Source organism: Oculina patagonica, chromosome 8 (assembly GCF_052425735.1).
Source record: "Oculina patagonica isolate OP01 chromosome 8, crgOcupat, whole genome shotgun sequence".
NCBI lineage: Eukaryota > Metazoa > Cnidaria > Anthozoa > Scleractinia > Oculinidae > Oculina > Oculina patagonica.
Genome location: NC_135765.1, coordinates 20730602 through 20751858, shown reverse-complemented (window position 1 = coordinate 20751858; position 21257 = coordinate 20730602). Strand labels below are relative to the sequence as shown.

The 21257-nt window shown below is 38.9% G+C and overlaps 1 protein-coding gene across 2 annotated transcripts in view; it reads left to right on the top strand.

The window, feature by feature from the left end:
* LOC144662700 (E3 ubiquitin-protein ligase TRIP12-like) overlaps positions 1-21257 on the top strand; it is a 54803-nt gene that overhangs the window by 21244 nt on the left and 12302 nt on the right. For both annotated transcript variants that reach the window (XM_078523561.1, XM_078523560.1), the window contains exons 19-43: positions 607-675; positions 1325-1378; positions 1585-1696; positions 1942-2009; positions 2250-2299; positions 3585-3613; positions 5399-5607; positions 6333-6919; positions 10767-10995; positions 11124-11193; positions 11288-11394; positions 11743-11769; positions 13015-13100; positions 13228-13312; positions 13394-13426; positions 13861-13932; positions 14140-14186; positions 14611-14653; positions 14960-15046; positions 15150-15197; positions 15313-15344; positions 16587-16614; positions 16871-16902; positions 17478-17559; positions 20652-20734. In XM_078523561.1, coding sequence (XP_078379687.1) covers positions 607-675; positions 1325-1378; positions 1585-1696; positions 1942-2009; positions 2250-2299; positions 3585-3613; positions 5399-5607; positions 6333-6919; positions 10767-10995; positions 11124-11193; positions 11288-11394; positions 11743-11769; positions 13015-13100; positions 13228-13312; positions 13394-13426; positions 13861-13932; positions 14140-14186; positions 14611-14653; positions 14960-15046; positions 15150-15197; positions 15313-15344; positions 16587-16614; positions 16871-16902; positions 17478-17559; positions 20652-20734 — 2369 coding nt within the window. The remainder of the gene's footprint in view (positions 1-606; positions 676-1324; positions 1379-1584; positions 1697-1941; positions 2010-2249; positions 2300-3584; positions 3614-5398; positions 5608-6332; positions 6920-10766; positions 10996-11123; positions 11194-11287; positions 11395-11742; positions 11770-13014; positions 13101-13227; positions 13313-13393; positions 13427-13860; positions 13933-14139; positions 14187-14610; positions 14654-14959; positions 15047-15149; positions 15198-15312; positions 15345-16586; positions 16615-16870; positions 16903-17477; positions 17560-20651; positions 20735-21257) is intronic.

Below are 21257 nucleotides of genomic sequence, written 5' to 3'. Positions count from 1 at the left end.
GAGTTAACATAAACGCGAATTTTTGAAATTCGTGTTAATAACATGTATCGTTAATTTACCATAATAAGGTAAATAAAGTTTTACCTTACCTTACCTTACCATTAATTAACACGTAGACTACGAGCCCGAGTTTTCTACCTTACCTTACCTTACCATTAATTAACACGTAGACTACGAGCCCGAGTTTTCTATGAGTGAATAGTCAACGAGGCGCAGCCAAGTTGACTATCCCTCGTAGAAAACGAGGGCGAGTAGTCTAATTGTTTTAGTAGAAACTCTAAAGGATTGCAGTCCAAAACCTACAATATTGTGCACTTTGAAGACAAAAATCAAGAAAATTTACCGCTTAAAGAGCTACGCGTGCGCGACTGTTTGCTATCGGCGAATAGAAAACAGTGGGAGAACCAATCAGATTCGCGGATTTCCAATAGAACACAGCTGAGTTTCTACTAATAATAATTATTCTGTATGTACCGGTATAAAAATTTTGTGGTAGGGCTGGCTCTGCACAGGTTGTTGTAAAGTTGAAGAAATTAATATCTGCAACCACGAATTCACACATTTTAAACAGAATGCTCTTTTCCTCCTTACATATTAATTTTGCAGGATAAAAAGTCTGTAGAAAGCTGTTGTGTGGCATTTGCAAGACTAGTGGATAGCTTTCATACTAATGAGGTCAGTTCTCTTAAAATGACCCTGAATTTCATAAATATTAATATTATCATTATAATTATTAATTGCATCTTTTTATGTTTAGAGTTAAACCATCGTTATAAAGATAGCTGTATATCTTACACTGTACACTTAATGTTCATATGGGTTAAAACAAGGACAAACAAAATTAATGATTCGTAATAAATAAATTGAAGCAGCATTTATCTCTCCAATCCAGTGGCCATCCTTAAATCGCAAAACATTCTGCTGGAAAAAATTTAAATTCTTCTTTATAAAATGCACATGTAATAAACAATAATCATAAAAAACACAATGTGATGCCCAGAATGCTCAAAATTGCATTTCCATGCCTTTCCATACCCTAACTCCTTAAAGAGGCCCATTCTACATGCCTACTACATCCAGTTTACTGACAAAGATTGGATCTCTGGCCAATCAGTCACAGGAATAGGTATAACTATGACAAATAGGAGCTGGTAGTTAGTCAGCAAGAAGTTTACAGTTCAAATTAAGTTGACATTTTTATAAACAAATTTTTAGATAAGGTAGCCAGTATATAATTCTGCTTGAATGCTAACATTTACAATGAGAAACCACATTGCTAGAAAACAGATAAATTATTTTTTTATGGTTTGTTAAATCATTTTAGAAACATCTTGAAGAGCTTGCTGCTCATGGACTTCTCAATAACCTACAACAGCTGGTATGAATCGCTTCCATAAACAGTAATTAAATATAAATTTGTCTTGTGTTGTAACTACGGTACATTCTTATTTCTGCTGTAGGTTTTCTCTTAACACAAATTTGTTGATGAAAGCTTTCATCAACAAATTGTTAGGCAACCTGACGAGAGGGCTTGTTTTTTATCTTTGAAGTTATAATTCATACAACTTTCTTTTCATCTTATAGCTGATGATGGCTCCACCAGTTATTAGTACCAGTACGTTTGTGATGGTGGTTCGCATGCTGGCCGTGCTATGTTCCAACAGTCCAGCAATTGCTGTACAACTCCTGAGACAAAGTAAGTGTAGTTTATGTTAACTTATGGCAGATATGCATATCATTACGGTCAAGAAAGTGTCTTGAATGCAACATTGGCTGATGCAGTGGAAATTCATGTAACAGGCTGGAGTGAAAATATACTAACCTTGTACTAATGTCACAGTATGTGTTTCATTTCCAAGAAGTCCTTACACCTTCCATATTCACCATTGACATGTGGGCCACAGTAAATTTAATTTATTAATGGCTGGTAATATTTTTCAGATGTGTCAGATACAATTCTATATTTGTTGCTGGGTACCACAGAGCCTGCAGAGATAGAAAATGCTGAGGTACAGGCTTGTGTTTATTTTTTAATTATTAATACCGGTAATAACTTTTCAGTCATTTTCTTTCTTTTCTGGGTTAACTAGATGACAATTAGTGGTATTTCAACACCGTCTCCCTAAACACATTTTTGAAATCAATGTGTTTAATATTTCTTATTTCCCGTAGGAGCTTTTGTTAACAAAACTGATGTTTGGAATTTACAAAAAACACTTTTTTAATGTTTGTCTTATCTCTTGTTATAGTTGTTATCACGAAGTCCCCAAGAATTCTTTGAAATAACTTGCTTCATCAGGTTTGTTTATTTATTATTATTTTTCTTTATTATTATTATTCATGGTTGTTCAGTTTTATCAAAAGTGCTTCAGAAATCAAGCCTTAGTTGAAGCTTCGTAGCTGCTAAACATCAACCTTGATATTTTCTCTTTTCGCTTTGTTTTCAACTGATCTGTTCTGTATCAGTACTTAAAAAACTCATAAATAATTTATTAAAAAAACTGTACAAAGGAAATTAATGCGTAATGAGAGTCTTTATACCTGAATAAGTCCTGGCTTAATTTTGTGACCAATTTTCTTGGCCAAAATAACCCAATATCTAAATATCACTGCAAGAATGGAAAGATCTACATCAGAGGTTTTTGAAGCTGTTCAATAAACTCACAGTTGGTGCATTATCAAGTCTAAAACACTTGGCTGTGCCTTCTGTGTTAAACTTGACAAAGCACTCCTAAAATAAAATAACCTGAGATCATGCCCTTTCTCCCTACTTATCACTCCGGGGAAGGAGGGCATGATACATTTACTTGTCAAATCGTATGTAAAAAACTGGATTCTGTTTTTTTCTGCTGATTGGTCGAGAAACAATACTCAATGAAGCGGTGTGGACTGATTAGCTGTCGTATTTCAACGAGACTCGGGTCAAAAGCTAGTGGTAATGGCCTACGGTGAAACGTGTTTATTGCGAGGACGAGTTTTCTATGTTAGCTGAAGCCCTGACAAATTTCCTATGTAATTCTCTGAAGGCATAACAGATAGAGGGAGCGACAATGGGTTATTTGGTTTTGTGAAGATGTTTTCGCAGTTCTTCCATTGCGTTTCTACAGCTGATAATTGTATGTTCTAAAAGCATTTTTATTTTAGCTTGCGAAGTTTTTATAATAATACAGGCTGTTCATGTACAATTATTTTTCACGCCTCCTGGAAATCCGAGTCTCAAATTTGCCGCCAACTACAAGGAGTGGTTTGACAGTTCGAAGACATCTTAGTTTATTTAAATTAGGGGGCGGTTAGCGGCTGGTTAAATAAATGTATCAGGCATTCTTTTTTCCTCTCCCTTTCAAAAAGAGAAAAAAGAACGCCTGATCGCAGGTTACAACTCTACAAAGGCATCTCTGACATAAAAAGGTCTCTGTTTAATAATAATAATAATAATAATAATAATTATAATACTTTATTTATATTAAGCGCCATTTCTATTTTCTAACCAATAGCGCTTTACAAGTTATTTACAATTAACAATTTACAATTGTTCGATCTAACAAAAATAATGGTTTAATAATGCTACTTCTTATTTCTAACAGTGAACTTCTACCAAAATTGCCATCAAGTGGTAAGTTTGTTTTTGTAGTACAGTAAACTAAGATTTGCAACATACATTAATTTTATATTGATTTGGAAAATTTGTAGTTATAATGGAATAAACTTGTAAATATAACATACAATAAGCTGCCATTTAATGTCCAATGTTTACCTTTAAAATGCTCCAGCATATCCCCAGATACTTAGCTGAAAAGGCTAAACCAAGTCAGCTAAAATCTGACAATGTTCTGCAAGATTGAAGTGGGATAACTGTTTTATTATTCAACAAAACAATTGTCATTTTAAGCAAATGAAAGATCATCGCAGTAATGTACTCAACTTAAGTAGTTGAGAAAAGCAAGCCTTGAAAAAAAGTTATATACATATACAGTGGAACCTTGATTTAACGAACCTCTGTATAACGAAGTCCTCGATATAGCAAAATATATGGAAAAGAACCTCAGTATAATGAAACCTCGATATAGCGAACACATTTTGCCAGTCCCTTGGCCCTTTGTTAAATCGAGGTTGCACTGTATTCATTTCAAAACAATTGTCAACGAAGAGCATATAACACCTAGAACAACTGTGGTTATGCAACCTGCATGTTGGGTACAAATCTTGGCATACAATGATATCACAGTATATCTGTTATGTATGAATGACAGGTAACAAGGACTTTTTGACCTGACCATATGTGGGTATTGACAACAACAACAACAACACTTTATTTGCACCCTAAATTAAATTAAATTTACAATACAAGAAAAAGAAAAAGAAATTAAGTGCATGGCTATGAGATTGGCCAGCCATCCTTAGCATTTACACCACTTCTTATTAAAGCGTGAACACTTAAAATATGTCTGGAATGTTCTTTGTCTTTTAACCAATCACATGCGAGAACTTCAGACCGCAGAAACCACATGGGTTTCCATCGGTCACGGAACAATATTTGGTTCTCGTTTCGCTCCAATTTACAAGTAAACACACTAATTGTAATTCCTTCCTTTTTGAGAACATTCACTGCTCCACTGAAGAATAGGTTTGAGTGATTTTTTTTATAGAAAAAATTGAAAAACCGATGCGCCCGACGCTACGATTTGCCCCAGTTGCCGCCAATTTTCAAAAATTGTAACGAATTTGTATCTGCAGTTACCGTTCGCCTGATGGCATGTTACAATTTGTACTGAGATAAGCTTGCATTTTCCGGTTTTTATCTCACCCCAACTATTGTAGCGGACCTAAACACTGATAGAAGGAAGGTTTGTTTCTTCGATAACAGCGAAACGATAGCGGGAAGGAAAAGCGAAAATCAAACGATTGAGCGATTGAGGTGTTTACTTTGCACCAATCATACCAACATTTTGAATAATTTTCGTCTGGAGCCTTTGCAGTTTGCAGTCTTACGATCACGGAACCTCTAATTGCCTAAGGGTTGAAATCGTTGGCCCTCGATACGAAAGAATAGCAGTTCTTTAAATTCTTAAAAAAGACAGAGCGTGTATCCTGAAACAAAATAAGAACTAAAGTTGCTCCGTGACCGATGGAAACCCATTTACTGTTTGTGGTTTCTGCGGTCTGAAGTTCTCGCATGTGATTGGCTAAACACAAACATTCCAGACATATTTTTTAGTGTTCACTCTTTTATAAGAAGGAATGTAATACTGACAATAATTTCTATAAAAGGGGTCAGGTACTTAGGACTTAGATAACAAAATACAGCAACACACAAACAAAAACTGGGGAAAATGGGTTGGAAAATGTTTGGATGACAAAGGTCATTACAATGCTTGTGATGATGCAGCTGTGTTTTCAGGTATATTCACAGTAGATGTCTTGCTGTGCAAGCCACAACAGAAGTCAGAGCAGGGTCTGTGGCAGTGGAGAGACGACAGAGGGCTGTGGCACACGTATTCCTGGATTGACAGCAAGATTATTGAGGCTGCATATCAGAGTGGTGAGGATGAGCTAACTCTCACCACCCTTGGTAGAACATACACAGTGGACTTCAACAGTATGCAGCAGGTATCTTGAGATTTTTTTTTCTCTTTTTATATAATTATATGATGGCCTAATGGTTAGTGTGCTGGACTGGCCAAGATACTCTCGCAGTGCCTCTCTCCACCTAGGTGTATAAAATAATTTATTAATGGGTACCAGCCCTGGACTTTAACATGGGGGGGGGGTAACCCTGCAATGAACTAACATCCCATCCAGGTGGGAGTAGAAAGACTCCTACATGATTGTAGTCGTTCATGCTATGGAAACCGGGATTAAGCTACAGCCAGATGTGCCACGAGGCTTGTATGCTATAAACTTGAATTAAGGCCGAAGAAAACCTCAAAACACTAAGCACTTGCCAGACAAACCAAGTGAGCAATGAAGAGATGGTGATTCATTCACCATAAAGGAACAAGGATGGCGAAGACAGATTTACTGAGACAGATTACTCTTTCCAGCAAAACCTGTCCTCTCATTTATTGTTTCGTTAATTTTTGTCTTGTCCATTATAACAACATATTGCTGCACCTAATGTAACAGGAACAAAGTGTGGGGTTGCCAAATGTGTTGACAACAATGAGGTGCTTCGGGGCTTCCTAAGTACTGCAATAGTGTATGTTCTTGTCTCAAAAAATAATCTAGATTTGATAATAAATTTTTCATTGCGTTTTGACCAATATGTGCTGTTCTCTAACTTGTTTAGCAATCCTGTTGCTTGTGAACTAAAGCTTGTAAACTTTTCTCTGTAGACAAATGAAGATACTGGAACATCAAGGCAGATACAGCGATGTCCAGGTGGTACAGAGACATCTACGGCCTCGTCCAAGACAGATGAAGCAAAAGTCACAAGGAATGATGAACGCTTAGTGATTTTATGCGAGGAAGCTGAATTAGCTTCATCTTATACTTGTGGAATGTTTTCTGCTTTGTACAAGATATTCAGCTCTTCAGTTGGACCTGCCATCCGACACAAATGTGTGAACGCTATTCTGAGGGTGCTGTATCATGCTCCTCCTGAACTTTTAGGTGTGGTGCTCAAAAGACATCCAATCTCAAGTTTGATAGGTGGAATGCTTCAGTCAACAGACTTGAGAGTCATTACTAATGCTCTTCAAATGGCAGAAATTGTCATGCAGAAATTACCTGATGTTTTCCATGTGTCATTCAGAAGAGAAGGAGTGATGCATAGAGTTAGAGACTTGGCCAATGGCTTGCTGGCAAGTAAAGCAAATGTATCAGAAAAGAACTGTTCAACAGAGTGTTTGGCAAACAGCAGTGAAAATGAAAGCCCAGGACAGAGAGCTACTGAAAATGCATCAGCATTACCAGTGACCAGGTTTGGGATAACATCTCTGTTTTGGCATGTACATGTATCTTGTTAACCAAGCACATGGGCCCTACTAAGCAAGATATCAGCCCTCGATGCTAACAGCATGGATAGTCTGTACAGAAAAGAGAGGGCTGATATTCTCCCAGTATGGTCCCAAGCAACCTTGGTTAATAACAGATTTATTACATGACTTACCAACTCCAATGCCATAAAAATCTTGGACTGGTAATAAATCACTTTGATTGTTTGGTTCATCCAAGGAGGCACGGTGGCCTAGGTGTGCTTGACTATGAGTCGAACGGCCCAGGTTTCAGCCCTGGCCGGGGTGCCGTGTTGTGTTCTGGGGCAAGACACTTTACTCTCACAGTGCCCCTCTCCACCCAGGTGTATAAATGGGTACCGGTGAATTTACTGCTTGGGGGTAACCCTGCGATGGACTAGCATCCCATCCAGGGGGGGGGGGGAGCAACATTCCTAGTCGCTTAATGCTACGGAAACCGAGATAAGCTTTGGCTGTATGGGCCACTTGACTCGGACACAGACTTTACCTTTTACCTTTAATCCACCTTGATGGAAAAGATGGTCGATGTAATGTGTGTTGAATTCATAGTTTTTTTTAAGGTTTTAGTGTGTTGAAAATTGTGGGTGAATGTAGTAGTCATCATCTTTCTTCATACGGTGAATTGTAACTCTATTAGTTGCTATCATCAGCATTCCATGATGGAATTTTCTTCTTATTAACCAGTGTCTGTGGCAAGCTGGGTTTTATATTTAGGGCTGATCTTTCCAAATGTGGCACGCTTCTGGATAGACTTGGAGGGGTTGTGATTTTGGTTGTGCACAACGACCACAACTGGCATATTTTATGGCACAAATTTTTCTGTGACGCCCTGCAGAAATTTACTCACTCTGCAAACACTCCAATGCTTAGACTCACTGATTCTTATAAAACACATGTATTTAAAACCCTGACAACACCCCCAAGCTACCTAAAAAAGAATGGAATTAAACACAGCACAACTCTCACAACCAACACAACGCCCACAACCAACACAACCTCCACAACCAACACAACGCCCACAACCAACACAACCTCCACAACCAGCACAACCTCCACAACCAACACAACGCCCACAACCAGCACAACCTCCACAACGCCCACAACCAACACAACCAACAACCAACACAACCTCCACAACCAACACAACCTCCACAACCAGCACAACCTCCACAACCAGCACAACCAGCACAACCAACACAACCTCCACAACCAGCACAACCTCCACAACCAGCACAACCAGCACAACCAACACAACCTCCACAACCAGCACAACCTCCACAACCAGCACAACCTCCACAACCAGCACAACCAGCACAACCAACACAACCTCCACAACCAGCACAACCTCCACAACCAGCACAACCCCCACAACCAACACAACCTCCACAACCAGCACAACCTCAACAACCAACACAACCTCAACAACCAACACAACGCCCACAACCAACACAACGCCCACAACCAGCACAACCTCAACAACCAGCACAACCTCAACAACCAGCACAACCTCAACAACCAACACAACGCCTACAACCTCCACAACCAACACAACCAGCACAACCTCCACAACCAACACAACCAACACAACCTCCACAACCAACACAACCTCCACAACCAGCACAACCTCAACAACCAACACAACGCCCACAACCTCCACAACCAACACAACCAGCACAACCTCCACAACCAACACAACCTCCACAACCAACACAACCAACACAACCTCCACAACCAGCACAACCTCAACAACCAACACAACGCCCACAACCTCCACAACCAACACAACCAGCACAACCTCCACAACCAACACAACCTCCACAACGCCCACAACAGCCACAACCAACACAACGCCCACTACCAGAAAAAAATCGGTCCAGGTAGATTTGGCCGAGTTTTGTCTTTTTGTGTTCTTATGCACAGTATTTTTAGTAGACTACATACAGTCGTTTTTGTCTGTATAAAGTGTTACTTAAGTGTGAAAGTGGGTTTGTTTGCGATGTGACGACAGCAGGCTCTGTTTCTGCGATCTTTTTTTAGCGAGCTTTTTTATGTTTTTCCTTCGGTGTGGTATTTTATTACCTGATAGCATTGTCATATGCCAAAAGGTCTGCCATAATAAAATCCCAAAGCGCAATTAATGTAGTACTAATGTAGGCACCATTTTTGTTAATCGCAACTTTATTACCGACTGATTACAGATCAAAGATCATCGAATCTTTAAAACAGATACCTCGGTTACATTTTTTTACACCTTTGCCCACGTAGCTATACACGTAGCCTCTAGTTACATTTTTTCTGACGAAGTTATCCAACAGAGAAAGCTATGAGAAAACGACTGATTACACTTCAAAGACTCAAAGATCCTTGAATCTTTAAAAGACGACTACAGGTAATGTTATTTGTAAACTCTGCTCTGCTGCTAAGTATACATCTTCTGCTACTACAGCTGTATGCTACCTTGTTTATCTAACTTAATATCAACTCTAAAACCATTATTTCCATAGTACAGTATAACCAATCACTTGTAAAATCTAACCGAGGAAGTTAAACTAAAATACTGTACAAAAGAACACAAAAAGACAAAACTCTGCCAAATCTACCTGGACCGAGTTGTACGGTTGTGGCTGTTGTGGGGGTTGTGTTGATTGTGGAGGTTGTGTTGGTTGTGGCTGTTGTGTTGGTTGTGGGCGTTGTTGGTTGTTGGTTGTGGAGGTTGTGTTGGTTGTGGAGGTTGTGTTGGTTGTGCCTTAACGTTGGTTGTGGAGGTTGTGTTGGTTGTGGAGGTTGTGTTGGTTGTGGGGGTTGTGTTGGTTGTGTTGGTTGTGGGTGTTAAGTTGGTTGTGGAGGTTGTGTTGGTTGTGGGGGTTGTGCTGGTTGTGGAGGTTGTGTTGGTTGTGGAGGCTGTGTTGGTTGTGCTGGTTGTGGGCGTTGTGATGGTTGTGGAGGTTGTGTTGGTTGTGGAGGTTGTGGGCGTTGTGTTGGTTGTGGTCGTTGTGTTGGTTGTTGAGGTTGTGCTGGTTGTGAAGGTTGTGTTGGTTGTGGTGGTTGTGGGCGTTGTGCTGGTTGTGGAGGTTGTGCTGGTTGTGGAGGTTGTGTTGGTTGTGGAGGCTGTGCTGGTTGTGGTGGTTGTGTTGGTTGTGGTGGTTGTGTTGGTTGTGGAGGTTGTGTTGGTTGTGTTGGTTGTGTTAGTTGTGGGCGTTGTGTTGGTTGTGGAGGTTGTGCTGGTTGTGGGCGTTGTGTTGGTTGTGGAGGTTGTGCTGGTTGTGGCTGTTGTGGGCGTTGTGCTGTGTTTAATTCACTTCTTTTAGAGGTAGCTGGGGGTTTTTGTCATGGTTTTAAGTGTTTCATAAGTGTTTCCAGAGTAAGTAAATCTCTGCAGCTCAGTATGTGGCGTCACAGAAAAACTTGTGCCGTAAAATATGCCGGTTGTGGTCGTTGTGCACAACCAAAATCACAACCCCTTCAAGTCTATCCAGAAACGTGCCAGGTATAGATCTTTCTCCCAAGGCCTCAACTACCACACTTTGACTTTTTCGCATCTTTTCAACTATCATCCTGTAGGCTTATTGGCAAATTTTCCTCAGTAAAACATCACTGATGTGTATGCCAAACAATATACCGAACCAAAGTCATGACAGCATTCAGTGTGCTTGCAAGTGCTTGTAACTGACATTTCCATATGAATTTTAATGATTGATATTGTGTTTAACTGCAGAAATGTTTCAGTGTATCCTTGAAAAGTGTTTCTGAAATGTCTTGATATTTTTAACATCTGCTACTTCTGCATTGCAGGAGGTTAGGAGATGTCTTGCGGAGGAAGCGTTATTCCAAAAGACCTGGCAGAGGCAAGGCCACAAGCTTTCCTGGCACGTCTGAAGCACATGTAGAAGTTAATCGGCAGCAGATTGGCGGACCGTCTTCAAAGACAATGCTCCATGAAAGCAGAGTTGCTTTTCTGGCATCTCAGTCATCAACAAGATTGAATTCAAAATCCACATTACTCGCAGAGAGACCAGCGAAGGTGCAGTGTTCATTGTATGTGAAATTTTAAGCACCTGTCAGATGAGAATTTGTTAGGAAAATAACTTTGCACATATTAAAAATAATGTAATGTTGTGTAATATATGATTGTAATTGTGTATTTTTTAGATGGAGACATCAGCTGGGAACAGCATTTCAGAAAACCGAGAAAAGATTTTGAACTGGATCAAAGACCAAGGTAAAACATATTAATTGGTTTGCAAGCATCAATGATGCATAGGAAAATAATTATGTGTGTGCAATAATTCAGTCTAAATTGCTTTGTCTTGCAGCATCAAAGTTTTGTGCTGAGTACTTTGATCAACAAAAGGGAGATTCTCACCCTGCACTCAGTGTGCTGCGACAGTTAAAGAGTGCTTCAGAAGAATTGACTTTAGATGTAAGTGTGTGTAACTTGTTTCATTTGAATGGCTGAGCTTCATGATTACTGTGTACAGTACAGGCACTGCTGATACATATCTTTGCAATTTTGCATCCATTTTTTGCATATGCCTTATAGAAATGCCCTTTTTAAAGCTGAGCAAAAAAGTCACGAAGCCAGTAATTTAAGCATTTTCCATCAAATGGTTGGAAATCTAATGATAATTGTGAAAGATATGTTTTAGTTCAAAGGAAATTTCAGGTCAACTAGTTTAATGACTGTCCATTTCCTTTGTTCCAGATTTATTACCACAAAAAATGTGATTCTTTACTTTAAATAATTCTTGTTTGTTTCTTCCTTTTGCAGAAACAAAATTTTCTATCAGCACTCAAGGTAAATAATAATGTTGTATTTTTGTTTGAGAAATTAAGATGGAATCCGCCAGGACTTCGAGTAGTTATTGGACAAAATTATGTACCAACATTATTTACACTTCATTGCAAGCTTTTGTGATACTGCTTCAAATATCTTATCAAAAGAAATCTTTTCTAACAACACCAAACATCGAAAACCAATTTCGAAGTTCCACTGAATTCCACTGAATCGCTTAAAAGACGTGAGCTTTTGCCTATAGCTTGTGAACTTTGAATTTCATTTTCTAAGACTCTGATAAGAAATTGTTGTACCAAAATCATTTACACCTGATTGAAAACTTTTGTGTTACTGCTTCAAATATCTTATCAAAATAAATCTTTTCTAACATCACCAAACATTGAAAACCAATTTCGAAGTTCCACTGAATCGCTTAAAGACGACTTACAAAATAGCTACACATGAGATTTTGCCTATAATTTGTGAACTTTGAAATTCATTTTCTCATACTCTGATAAGGAATTATTGTTGGTGTTATCACGGATAATTACTTACATATTTACCTTTAATAAAGGGTAGGAAATAAATGCAATAGGATTTAAATTGTTTTGGTAGTCGATTTTTGTCCAATTTAAATAAATATTACTCAACTTCCTGGTGGATTTCGTCTTAACTACTACCTAAGTTGATAAGTGTTGTGGTTCAATTTTCACTTTGGTTTATTTGTTTGAGAAGTTGAATACTTGCACATATCTGGGTAATTATTTTACATTATTATATAAACATCAGTGAAATACCAGGAAATCTTTGGCACGAAAAATCATATCTTCACACGTGAAAAAAATTATTTTCACATGTGTTCGTGAAATTCTGGCAAGTTTGCCCTGTCGCTGTGGCAAAGAATCATGATCGAACATCTTCGGATCTTCCTCGGCATCTTCGGTATCTTCGGATGTCGGATTACGACCTTCGGACAACATTTTGCACATCTTCGGAATATTCGGAAAATGGTCGACGATCTTCGGAAAATCGTCAAAAAATCGTAATTAGTAGGTTTATATAATAAACAGAATATTACATGGTTGCTTGGAGATAGAAATTATCTTCTCGTGTTCATCGATCCCACTCTTCGCTGCGCTCACTCGTGAGATATCGATTTGAACATCGAAGATAAATCATATCTCCGCCAACCATGTAATATCCTCTATTTCTAATCATAAGGGAGAACACTGTTGACCCTTGTTTGTTTGTTTATCATGTGACCAGGAAGTTTCCGGTGTCCTGACTAATGAAGACAACAGTGCATGTGCATTTGAGATCCTTCACAGTGGACTGGTACCAAATCTCCTTAGGTATGTTGTTTGCTTAGATTAAGTAGATCTGAAAATCTATTTTCTAAAGGTTAAGTTAAAACAGGGCTAGTTTTGTCATAGTTATTGTAGGTCTTAGGTCAACCAATAGTTTTCTCCTCTTTTTCAGATATCTAACCTCTACAGAAGGCAGTGATGCTCTTTCTCAGGAAAAAAGACTTAGAATATTTTTCCATGTTTTTATGGGATTGCCGGTTAGTATAATGTTAAAACTAGCATTTGTCATTTTTTTACCACACCAGTAAACTTTATCATTTTTTTTTTCTCTACCGCAGGAGACAAGTTCAACTGAAGATTTGAAAATTACGGTAGGTATTTTTTTCTTCTATAATAATTGTAAAATGTTGAGCTATTCCAGAACCAAATACCGGTATAGACTGAACATTTTTCGCCCCAAGTACAGAACTGTTCTTTAACACTGTTAATTATAACTACTGTCTTTTGTGATTTCTGCAAGAAGCTGTATATTTTGCTGGCTGGATTTTAGCTGAGCATGATTGAAATTATTGGTTTGAACCATCTTACAACCAAACAGTATACTTGATCATAAGATTGAGTTGCTTTAAAGGTAAATACTGGGTAATGCCTAGAAATACCAGCTTTATGGACATTTCATCCCTAAAAACCACTTGCAGTATGTAAAGGGAGCCTTCCTGTCTAATTATCATCTTTATTATTGAAATAGGAGACTGGAAAATCACTGTGTGAAATAAGACAGCTGATTTGGTTCTTTATTTTGCAGAGTGAACCCAACATAGCTTCCATGGCTGCGCTGATACAGAAACTACATTTGTGCATTAACCAGCTAGAACAGGTGAATAGATAGCTAATACTTGTACCTTAAGAACTATTCTGCATCCATTGAAATGGTGCTGGTTGGAAAGTGATACCAGTATATTAACACAATTTCACAGCAAAGTCTGTTCAGCACCTGATTTGGAACATCCTTCTGGACAATTTTAGTATTTAAAAATTAAACACTAAAATTAATAATTATTGTGTATTAATTTTATTTCACCAGCTTCCAGTCAAAGTTCACGACACACCAGGAGGAGCTGTTGCGGCAAGGTACATGTCAATTTTCTATCCAACAATAATACAGTGGAACCCCGCCTTATGGCCACTTCGTTAATACGGCCACCTCGTTATTACGGCCACTTTTGTTTGTCCCGGCAAAATGCCCTTACATTTTCTTATAATAAAACCTTGTTAATATGGCCAACGGTCACATTCGGAAAACCCAACCTGTACAACCTTTATAATTTTACCCCCTTAAAAATTTGCAGTCGTGATGTTTATTAAAGAACAGTTGTTTAGAAGTACAATGTATCTGTCAAGACGTCACTTGAAGTAGACTAGCCATGAAATTTGACCCTACCCGTTAATACGGCCAAATTTCCATGGCCCGTTGGTGGCCGTATTAACCGGGTTCCACTGTAATGTCAAAAAATGAACCAGCTCCCATCTCACTTTCATGATTGTTTCTTTTCAGGGGATCACAAGCTCTCAGATTCTTCAGTTCTCACCAAATCAAGGTTTGTTCATAAATTCACTTTTTAGTCATAAACTCATTCTCATTACTGCCTTCCTGGTGACTTCAGTATTATTTCTTCTTGGTTAATTAACCCTATAGAAAGCCAAAAACACTACCTTATTTTTTTGCCTGAAAATCTTGAATTGGTTCTTTCAAGGTTAATTATAACATACTACCATACCAACATTACTACCTTGACATAAACAGAAGTATACAAGAACAATGAAAGTGATTTGTTATGTAGCAACAAAAGATGTTATTGTAGCTGGATGGAAAGCCATACTAATTTATTGAAATTGCTAATTAGTGCCTTCTTCAAAGACACCCTGATTGTGAGGGCTTGCGGCAGTGGAAACGTGGTCCAGTTAAAATTGATCCTCTAGCACTTGTTCAGGTAAGAGCAAACTAAGCCTCACTTACCCTATTATGTGCTTATGTGCTTATAATGTATTTCATAGATTCTTATCTAATCCTGGATCACCTATCCTTACTCGTAGGCCATTGAAAGGTATTTAGTTGTTCGAGGCTATGGAAAGAGGCGAGAGGTTAGTGTGAATGTATCCCTTTGCTACTAGAACCATAGCTAGTCCAAAATCCAAATAAGCTGCTCTGTACACGTTTCTTCAACCAGTTTCTTGATGTTGTTTTTTTCTCTGACAGAATCCAGATGATGATGGAAGTGAAGATGATGGGTAAGCAATTGAACTTGAATGGTAGCAGACTGGAGTAGTCCCCCCCCCTGGGCCGGAGGGCTTCTTTTGTGTAACATGATTGAAATAATTATGGTAATTTCAATTAGGAGCACATGAGAGTAACAGCACAAATCAGCAGGGAAGAAACACTTCAGATCTTAGACTATAGTTTTGGAATTTCTTTTTAGATTTAAGGTTGCGGGGGACACCTTAGGCTCATCATTATGCATTTATTTAAAGCGTATCACGAAGTGCAACGACTGACATCGACAAATTTACGAGATATTCATGACTGGATAAAAATATGAGTGCATGCGCGTGATTTTTTTTTTTTTTTTTTTAAAAATTCCTGTTTCTTTGATATTTTGACCAATTTAAAACAACACTTGGCGTTATACGTTTATATAGATTGCAGGAAGTCTATGAGCTAATTTTTATTCAAATTTGAATGTTTCTGCAACTCAGAGTAATCACAATAATATTCGGCATAAACAACCGTGTCCTTCATAAAAACGCATTGTTCTCACCATATAAGCGTGGAATATAATTACCATAATTACATCTCTCCTTTGATCATGTTTTGGTCGGGACACCTTCGGAAATCTCAAAGTTTGGATTTTTCCGACAATTTTGTGGCAGAGAATACAGCGCGGATACAGACCTTCATGTCTTGCCACTGCAGATAGGTAAACTATGGATATTGTAGTGTGTTATAACAGAGGCGGAATTTTAAAAGAGGGCTTTTAGAAAGAGGTAGAAGGCATTAAATTAAAATTTGCGCATTTAAACCGCCATAACTTGCTGGCAAATTTTAAATTAAAAAATCTGCTTCTGTTATGACACTCTAGAGATATTTCAAGACTGATTAGTTTTTGACAAGATCACAGTGTGCTGTCTCCTACTCGTTCCGCAAACTCTGCCACAAAATCATGTTCTTCCCAATTTGGCACTTACGTGGCTATTACATCACGCCGTTAAGTACAATCTACCAATATATAAAAGATGACATACACAATCTTTTATCATTTCTTTATGTCTCTGTAAAATTTGAGCTTGATCGCACCCATAACGGCCGAGAAATAAGCGTTTTAAAAGATGCAGGTCAAGCAAAATTTTGCTTCATGAATTTATTCATGCTGTAGGTGTCCCCCGCGACCTTAGGCTCATTTGATGTATTTGTGCCATAATGAAAAAGTAAATGTGAGTAATTGAGTGAGACACTGACCATGTGCTTACTTTCAGGTCAGATGATGACATTGATGAGTCTTTGGTAAGCATGGTTAACTGTTCTCATTTTTATTGTAGTTGATTCTTTTTTTCAAAAAATAAATATGTTACATGTACATGTATCTGGGTAAAGGGAACAAGTCCAAGATCCTGCCGACACATTGACAACACGTTGACCAAAGCCTCGGCCGACACACTACTGACGCATTGGTGGAAATACTACCTAAGTACAAAAATCATATCTCTGTGGTACTGCTGTTCATGTTTAACTATCAACAAATTTTGTCTTGTCCCAACAGGCAGCTGAACTACAAGGACAAAATAACTCAAGGTTTGCTGATAATATTTCTTTTATGACACATTCATATTACAGGCCTGTGCGCTGTAGCAGCTTTTCCTTTCAAAAATGCTCCATGCCATTTAAATGGTCAATGCCATCGTTGGTAACCAAGCTTTTCAAAATCTAGTTTAGGCTTGGACTAGGTTCTATTATTAGATGAAATTAGGCCTAGATAAAGCTATGATTAGACCTTAGTTAAATTCACGCTTAGGTTAGTGATAGGAACAGTGCTGTTTTGTAACGTTGCCACTTGAATTGTAAGAGGCAGAGTTGTCAAGTTTCATGTTTGTTCTCCAACAGCTATCAGCTCCGCCTCCCTCTCTTCCTGCATTTTGATTGGCCAGTTGAAACAAAAGCCATCACAAAGTTGTCAAAAGTAATTCACAATCTTTGTCAACTGGCAATGGTGTGACATGCTGCACTGTAATACTGAATTAAGTCAACACTGTGGTGCTGTTGTTTTGTAACTAACTTTCTCAAGTTGTAATTTTGTAACTCACTAAACTGTAGCAGTACAAAAGTGAGCTGATTGTCATATGTAACAAGATGTGTGTGTTTTGATGTAGGCATCAATTGGAGATTTTATTAGGAGATCATATACTTCCTTACAACATGACAGTCTATCAAGCTATCAAGCAGTTTGCTCAGGTACATTACTACAAACAAGTACTCATACAGAAGTTTACTTTTAAAAATAAATTGCAAATTTCTTGTGTGCTCAGTTATTTTCTCTCATTTTTCTATCGCTGGGGAGCAGGGATGGTGCAGTTGTAAAAGTTCTCACTTCCCACCATTGTTGCCCGTGTTCAATTCCCGACCAGTTGTCATATGTGGTTTAAGTGTGTTGTTAGTTCTTGCTTCACTCTGATGAAAAGCAGCTAGGGCATGATGTGACTTCCTCTCGTAATACCGTAATTTATTTTAATTTTATTATGATTAGGATTTCAGTCACAAAAGATGAGTGTTACTCTTCGTTGTTAATCTGAAATGTCTGAAATTTAAGTTAAACCGTGAAGCAAAAAATCATCTTGAAAAAAAGACAGAACGCTAATCATCAAGTCTGTCAGCTCTGTTTTCCTTTTAGTTTTCTGGAGTTGTACAGTATGGGGCCCAGTTCTCGGCCACTTTAGACGTAAACTAGTATTTCTTTCCTCAGAATAACCAAAGAAACTTGAAATTTCTCCCAGAGCTTTCCACATTATTCAGCTTTTTGGTGTTAAGCTATCGACCGGTTAATAATTAATTATCCCGAACAATAATAAAAATAAAATCTCCTTTTGTGGGCCCAGTTCTCGGCCACCAAAAAGCTTATGCGTAATTTCCGTATAAAAAGGCTCAATTAATTTTCACAGTCATAAAATCACTCTGTAAACTTATTTATGTTATATCGATCCCAAACTATTTTTATGAGGCTTTGTTTTACTTTAGAAAGGAAGGTTTTTAACGTGCCTAGTTGCTTGCCTATTTGCAGGTTCTTGCAAAACCGCAGAATTGTGTTGTGTGACCAATGCATTTAGATGGTTTACTTTGCAATGGAAAGGTCGTGAAAGAGTTAGGTGTTGTGGAAATAATAAACAAGACAAGAGTCAGCTCAAAACTTAGAGATTTAATTGAACTTTATTTTTAAAACATTTCTTTCTTTTATTCTGGCTGCAGTAGATGAAATTATATTAAAAACCAAAGCGCTAAGCTGTGATAGCGAGCAGGGTGGCCGAGAACTGGCAAATACGCAAAAGTCGCACGGAAAAATTCTGAAGTAAATTAAGACCAAAAAAAATACAAAGAATCAACGAAAAGTTAACTTAAGCAGAAAGCTGAATTATTTTACGTTTCACATGCAAAAAATTAGCTCTTTTGGTTGGGGCTTTCGGATAAAATACGAATTTAACTGCATCCAAGAATTTCAAGGAGCCGTAAACAAACAAGATTTCGAACGGGAACCTCCTCCCAACTCGGCTTCCGGTCAAACTCATCTCGCTGCTTTTTCCCCCCCGTGGCCCGCCCCATCCCGCCTCCTGGCCACCCGTCTTGCCCCCCGCCCCTCCCCACCCCTCTTTTTTCCTTCCTCGCCCTCCGCTCCCTCGTCTGTCGCTGCGTCCAGCGTCGCGCGGCCGTTCTAGCGATCGGTGAACCTTCGCAACAGCTGTGTCCATCCCTCCTTCCTGCTCCGCTAGTGCTAACGTCCTAAAAGAGTCCAAGGCACCCACTCCTGACCTTCTCCTTCTCTCCCCCTGCTCTTCGCTCCCCCCTCCCCCTCCTTTCCTCCATCCCCACTTCTCTCCTCCTTGCCCCCCCTCCCCACCGCTCTAGTCTAACTTTCCTCCCCGGCCAGCGCCCTCAACTCACGGCTGCGTCTCTCCACACTCCCACTCCCCACCCCCTCCCCCACCCCGCCACCAACTCCTCTCACCTCGCTACGCTTCACTTCTTCCGTGCATTTTGTCTCGCTCGCTATTAGAGTGCTCGCAGTGCCTGCTCTTCACGGGCCTGACTCTCATCTTTCCCACTCTCTCTCCTCTATTCGTATTGCCCGCAGAGATACTCACCTGCCTTTCTCCTGGCTCACTTTGCGCCTCATTGTTATAAAGATTTTGGTTTGGCTTACTTGGTGGGGCCTAGGAGCAACATCGACCCGCGGGTGCTCGCCCTCGACTTTGCGTTCGCTGGTCTTCTCCTCGTGACCTCTTTATTTATCCACAGCTAGTTCACTTCGACTTCACTTATTTATTTCTTAGTCTCTTTGGGGCGGGCGTCTTGCTTGGTGGCGGTTGGTTAGTGGCGGTCTCCCTGTGGCGAGGTGGCCGTATTCATACATATATATTTATTTATTTGTGAGCTTGGTGTGTGGCGGATGCGTCACCGGCCGCGCCTGGTGGCCCAATGGTAAGGCGTCGAACTTGAAATCAGATCTTCGGGACTGAGGCCGGGGGTTCGAATCCGGCTAGGTTTTTTTTTTTTTTTTCTTTTTTTCTTTTCTTTTGTGGGTTCGAATCCTGAGCCTTTCATTTTTACCGTTTTTCTTTTCGGATTAAAATAACACTGATTTCCACATAATACTCCCTCAACGCCTATATTCAGGGGCCATCAGGGGCCCGCGGGCGGAGGGTTCGAATCCTCCTGCCGTTCGTTCTTCTTTTTTTTTTAATGCCCTCAAATAAATGTCCAAATACACTATCCATATTGTCGATGTTGCCTCGCCCCCCCCCCGGGTGACCTGGGAACGAGGGTGTCGCGGGCATGCCCGTTACTCGGCAACAATAACAAATCAACAGTTAATACCGGATATCACTCCTTATTTATAACACCCCTCCCCAACCCGGAGCTTCGCGAGGCCCTGCGAGTCACGTATTACTAGTTTTAAAACATTTAAGATTTTTATCGCCATTCTTACTAGTTTTTAGGGTTGCGCCTCGCATGGGTAACATTATTTTCCCGCTCGCGCAATTCCTTTTTGGTCCTTTTCTTTTTTTAAAATTATTTTTGTTAATTTTGAGATCAATAAAGTTGATAGACAACAAATATTTCACGAAATTTCATTGATTTTATTAAATTACTGTTTCCATGGTAACCGGTGGTTTTTGGACTTGGCACTATATCTGAAAAAACTTCTGTTGGTGACCACTTTCATTGTGCCAAGTTTCATGCTTGTATCAAAAAGTGCACAATTCAACTTAAATTTCGAGCTAAGCCGCCGGACTAATACTGTATTGCAAATGTATCTTTACATGTTTTTCATGTAGTGTGACGACGACAAAGACTTTGATGATGATCATGGGGGCATCCTTGGCAGACCTAGTATCTGGGTCTCAACACATACAATATGGTAAGACAATTGCTACACAAGCTACTCTCTCTACCTACATGTAATAATAATAATAATAATAATAATAATAATAATAATCAAATGTTTATCCAGGATAACCCTTCAGTACATGTGTACTGTTAGCAACGGGGTCCTGCTAATTAAAAATTTAAAATTACTAAAATTACTAAATATATAATATATAATGAAAATTGTATAAAAAGCGGATCATGCACTAAGTTAAAAACCTTAAAAGTTAAAAACCGTAAAAATGTTACAAGTAAAAATCGTCCAACGCTTTCCTAAATAAAAGTCTAGAATATATTTGTCTTTCCTTCCTCCACAAAAACCCAACACTTCTAAATTGCAATATGATCAGGAGCCATGGATGAAGAGCCACTCTGTGAAAATGCTATTGCAAATTCCCATATATTTCTAACACCCATTTTCATTTGTTATTCATTCACATCAAATAGACGTTACCTCTTGTGGGACACTTGCTGATTTTGTCTTTGAGTAAAGTGTTATCGGCAGTATAACCACA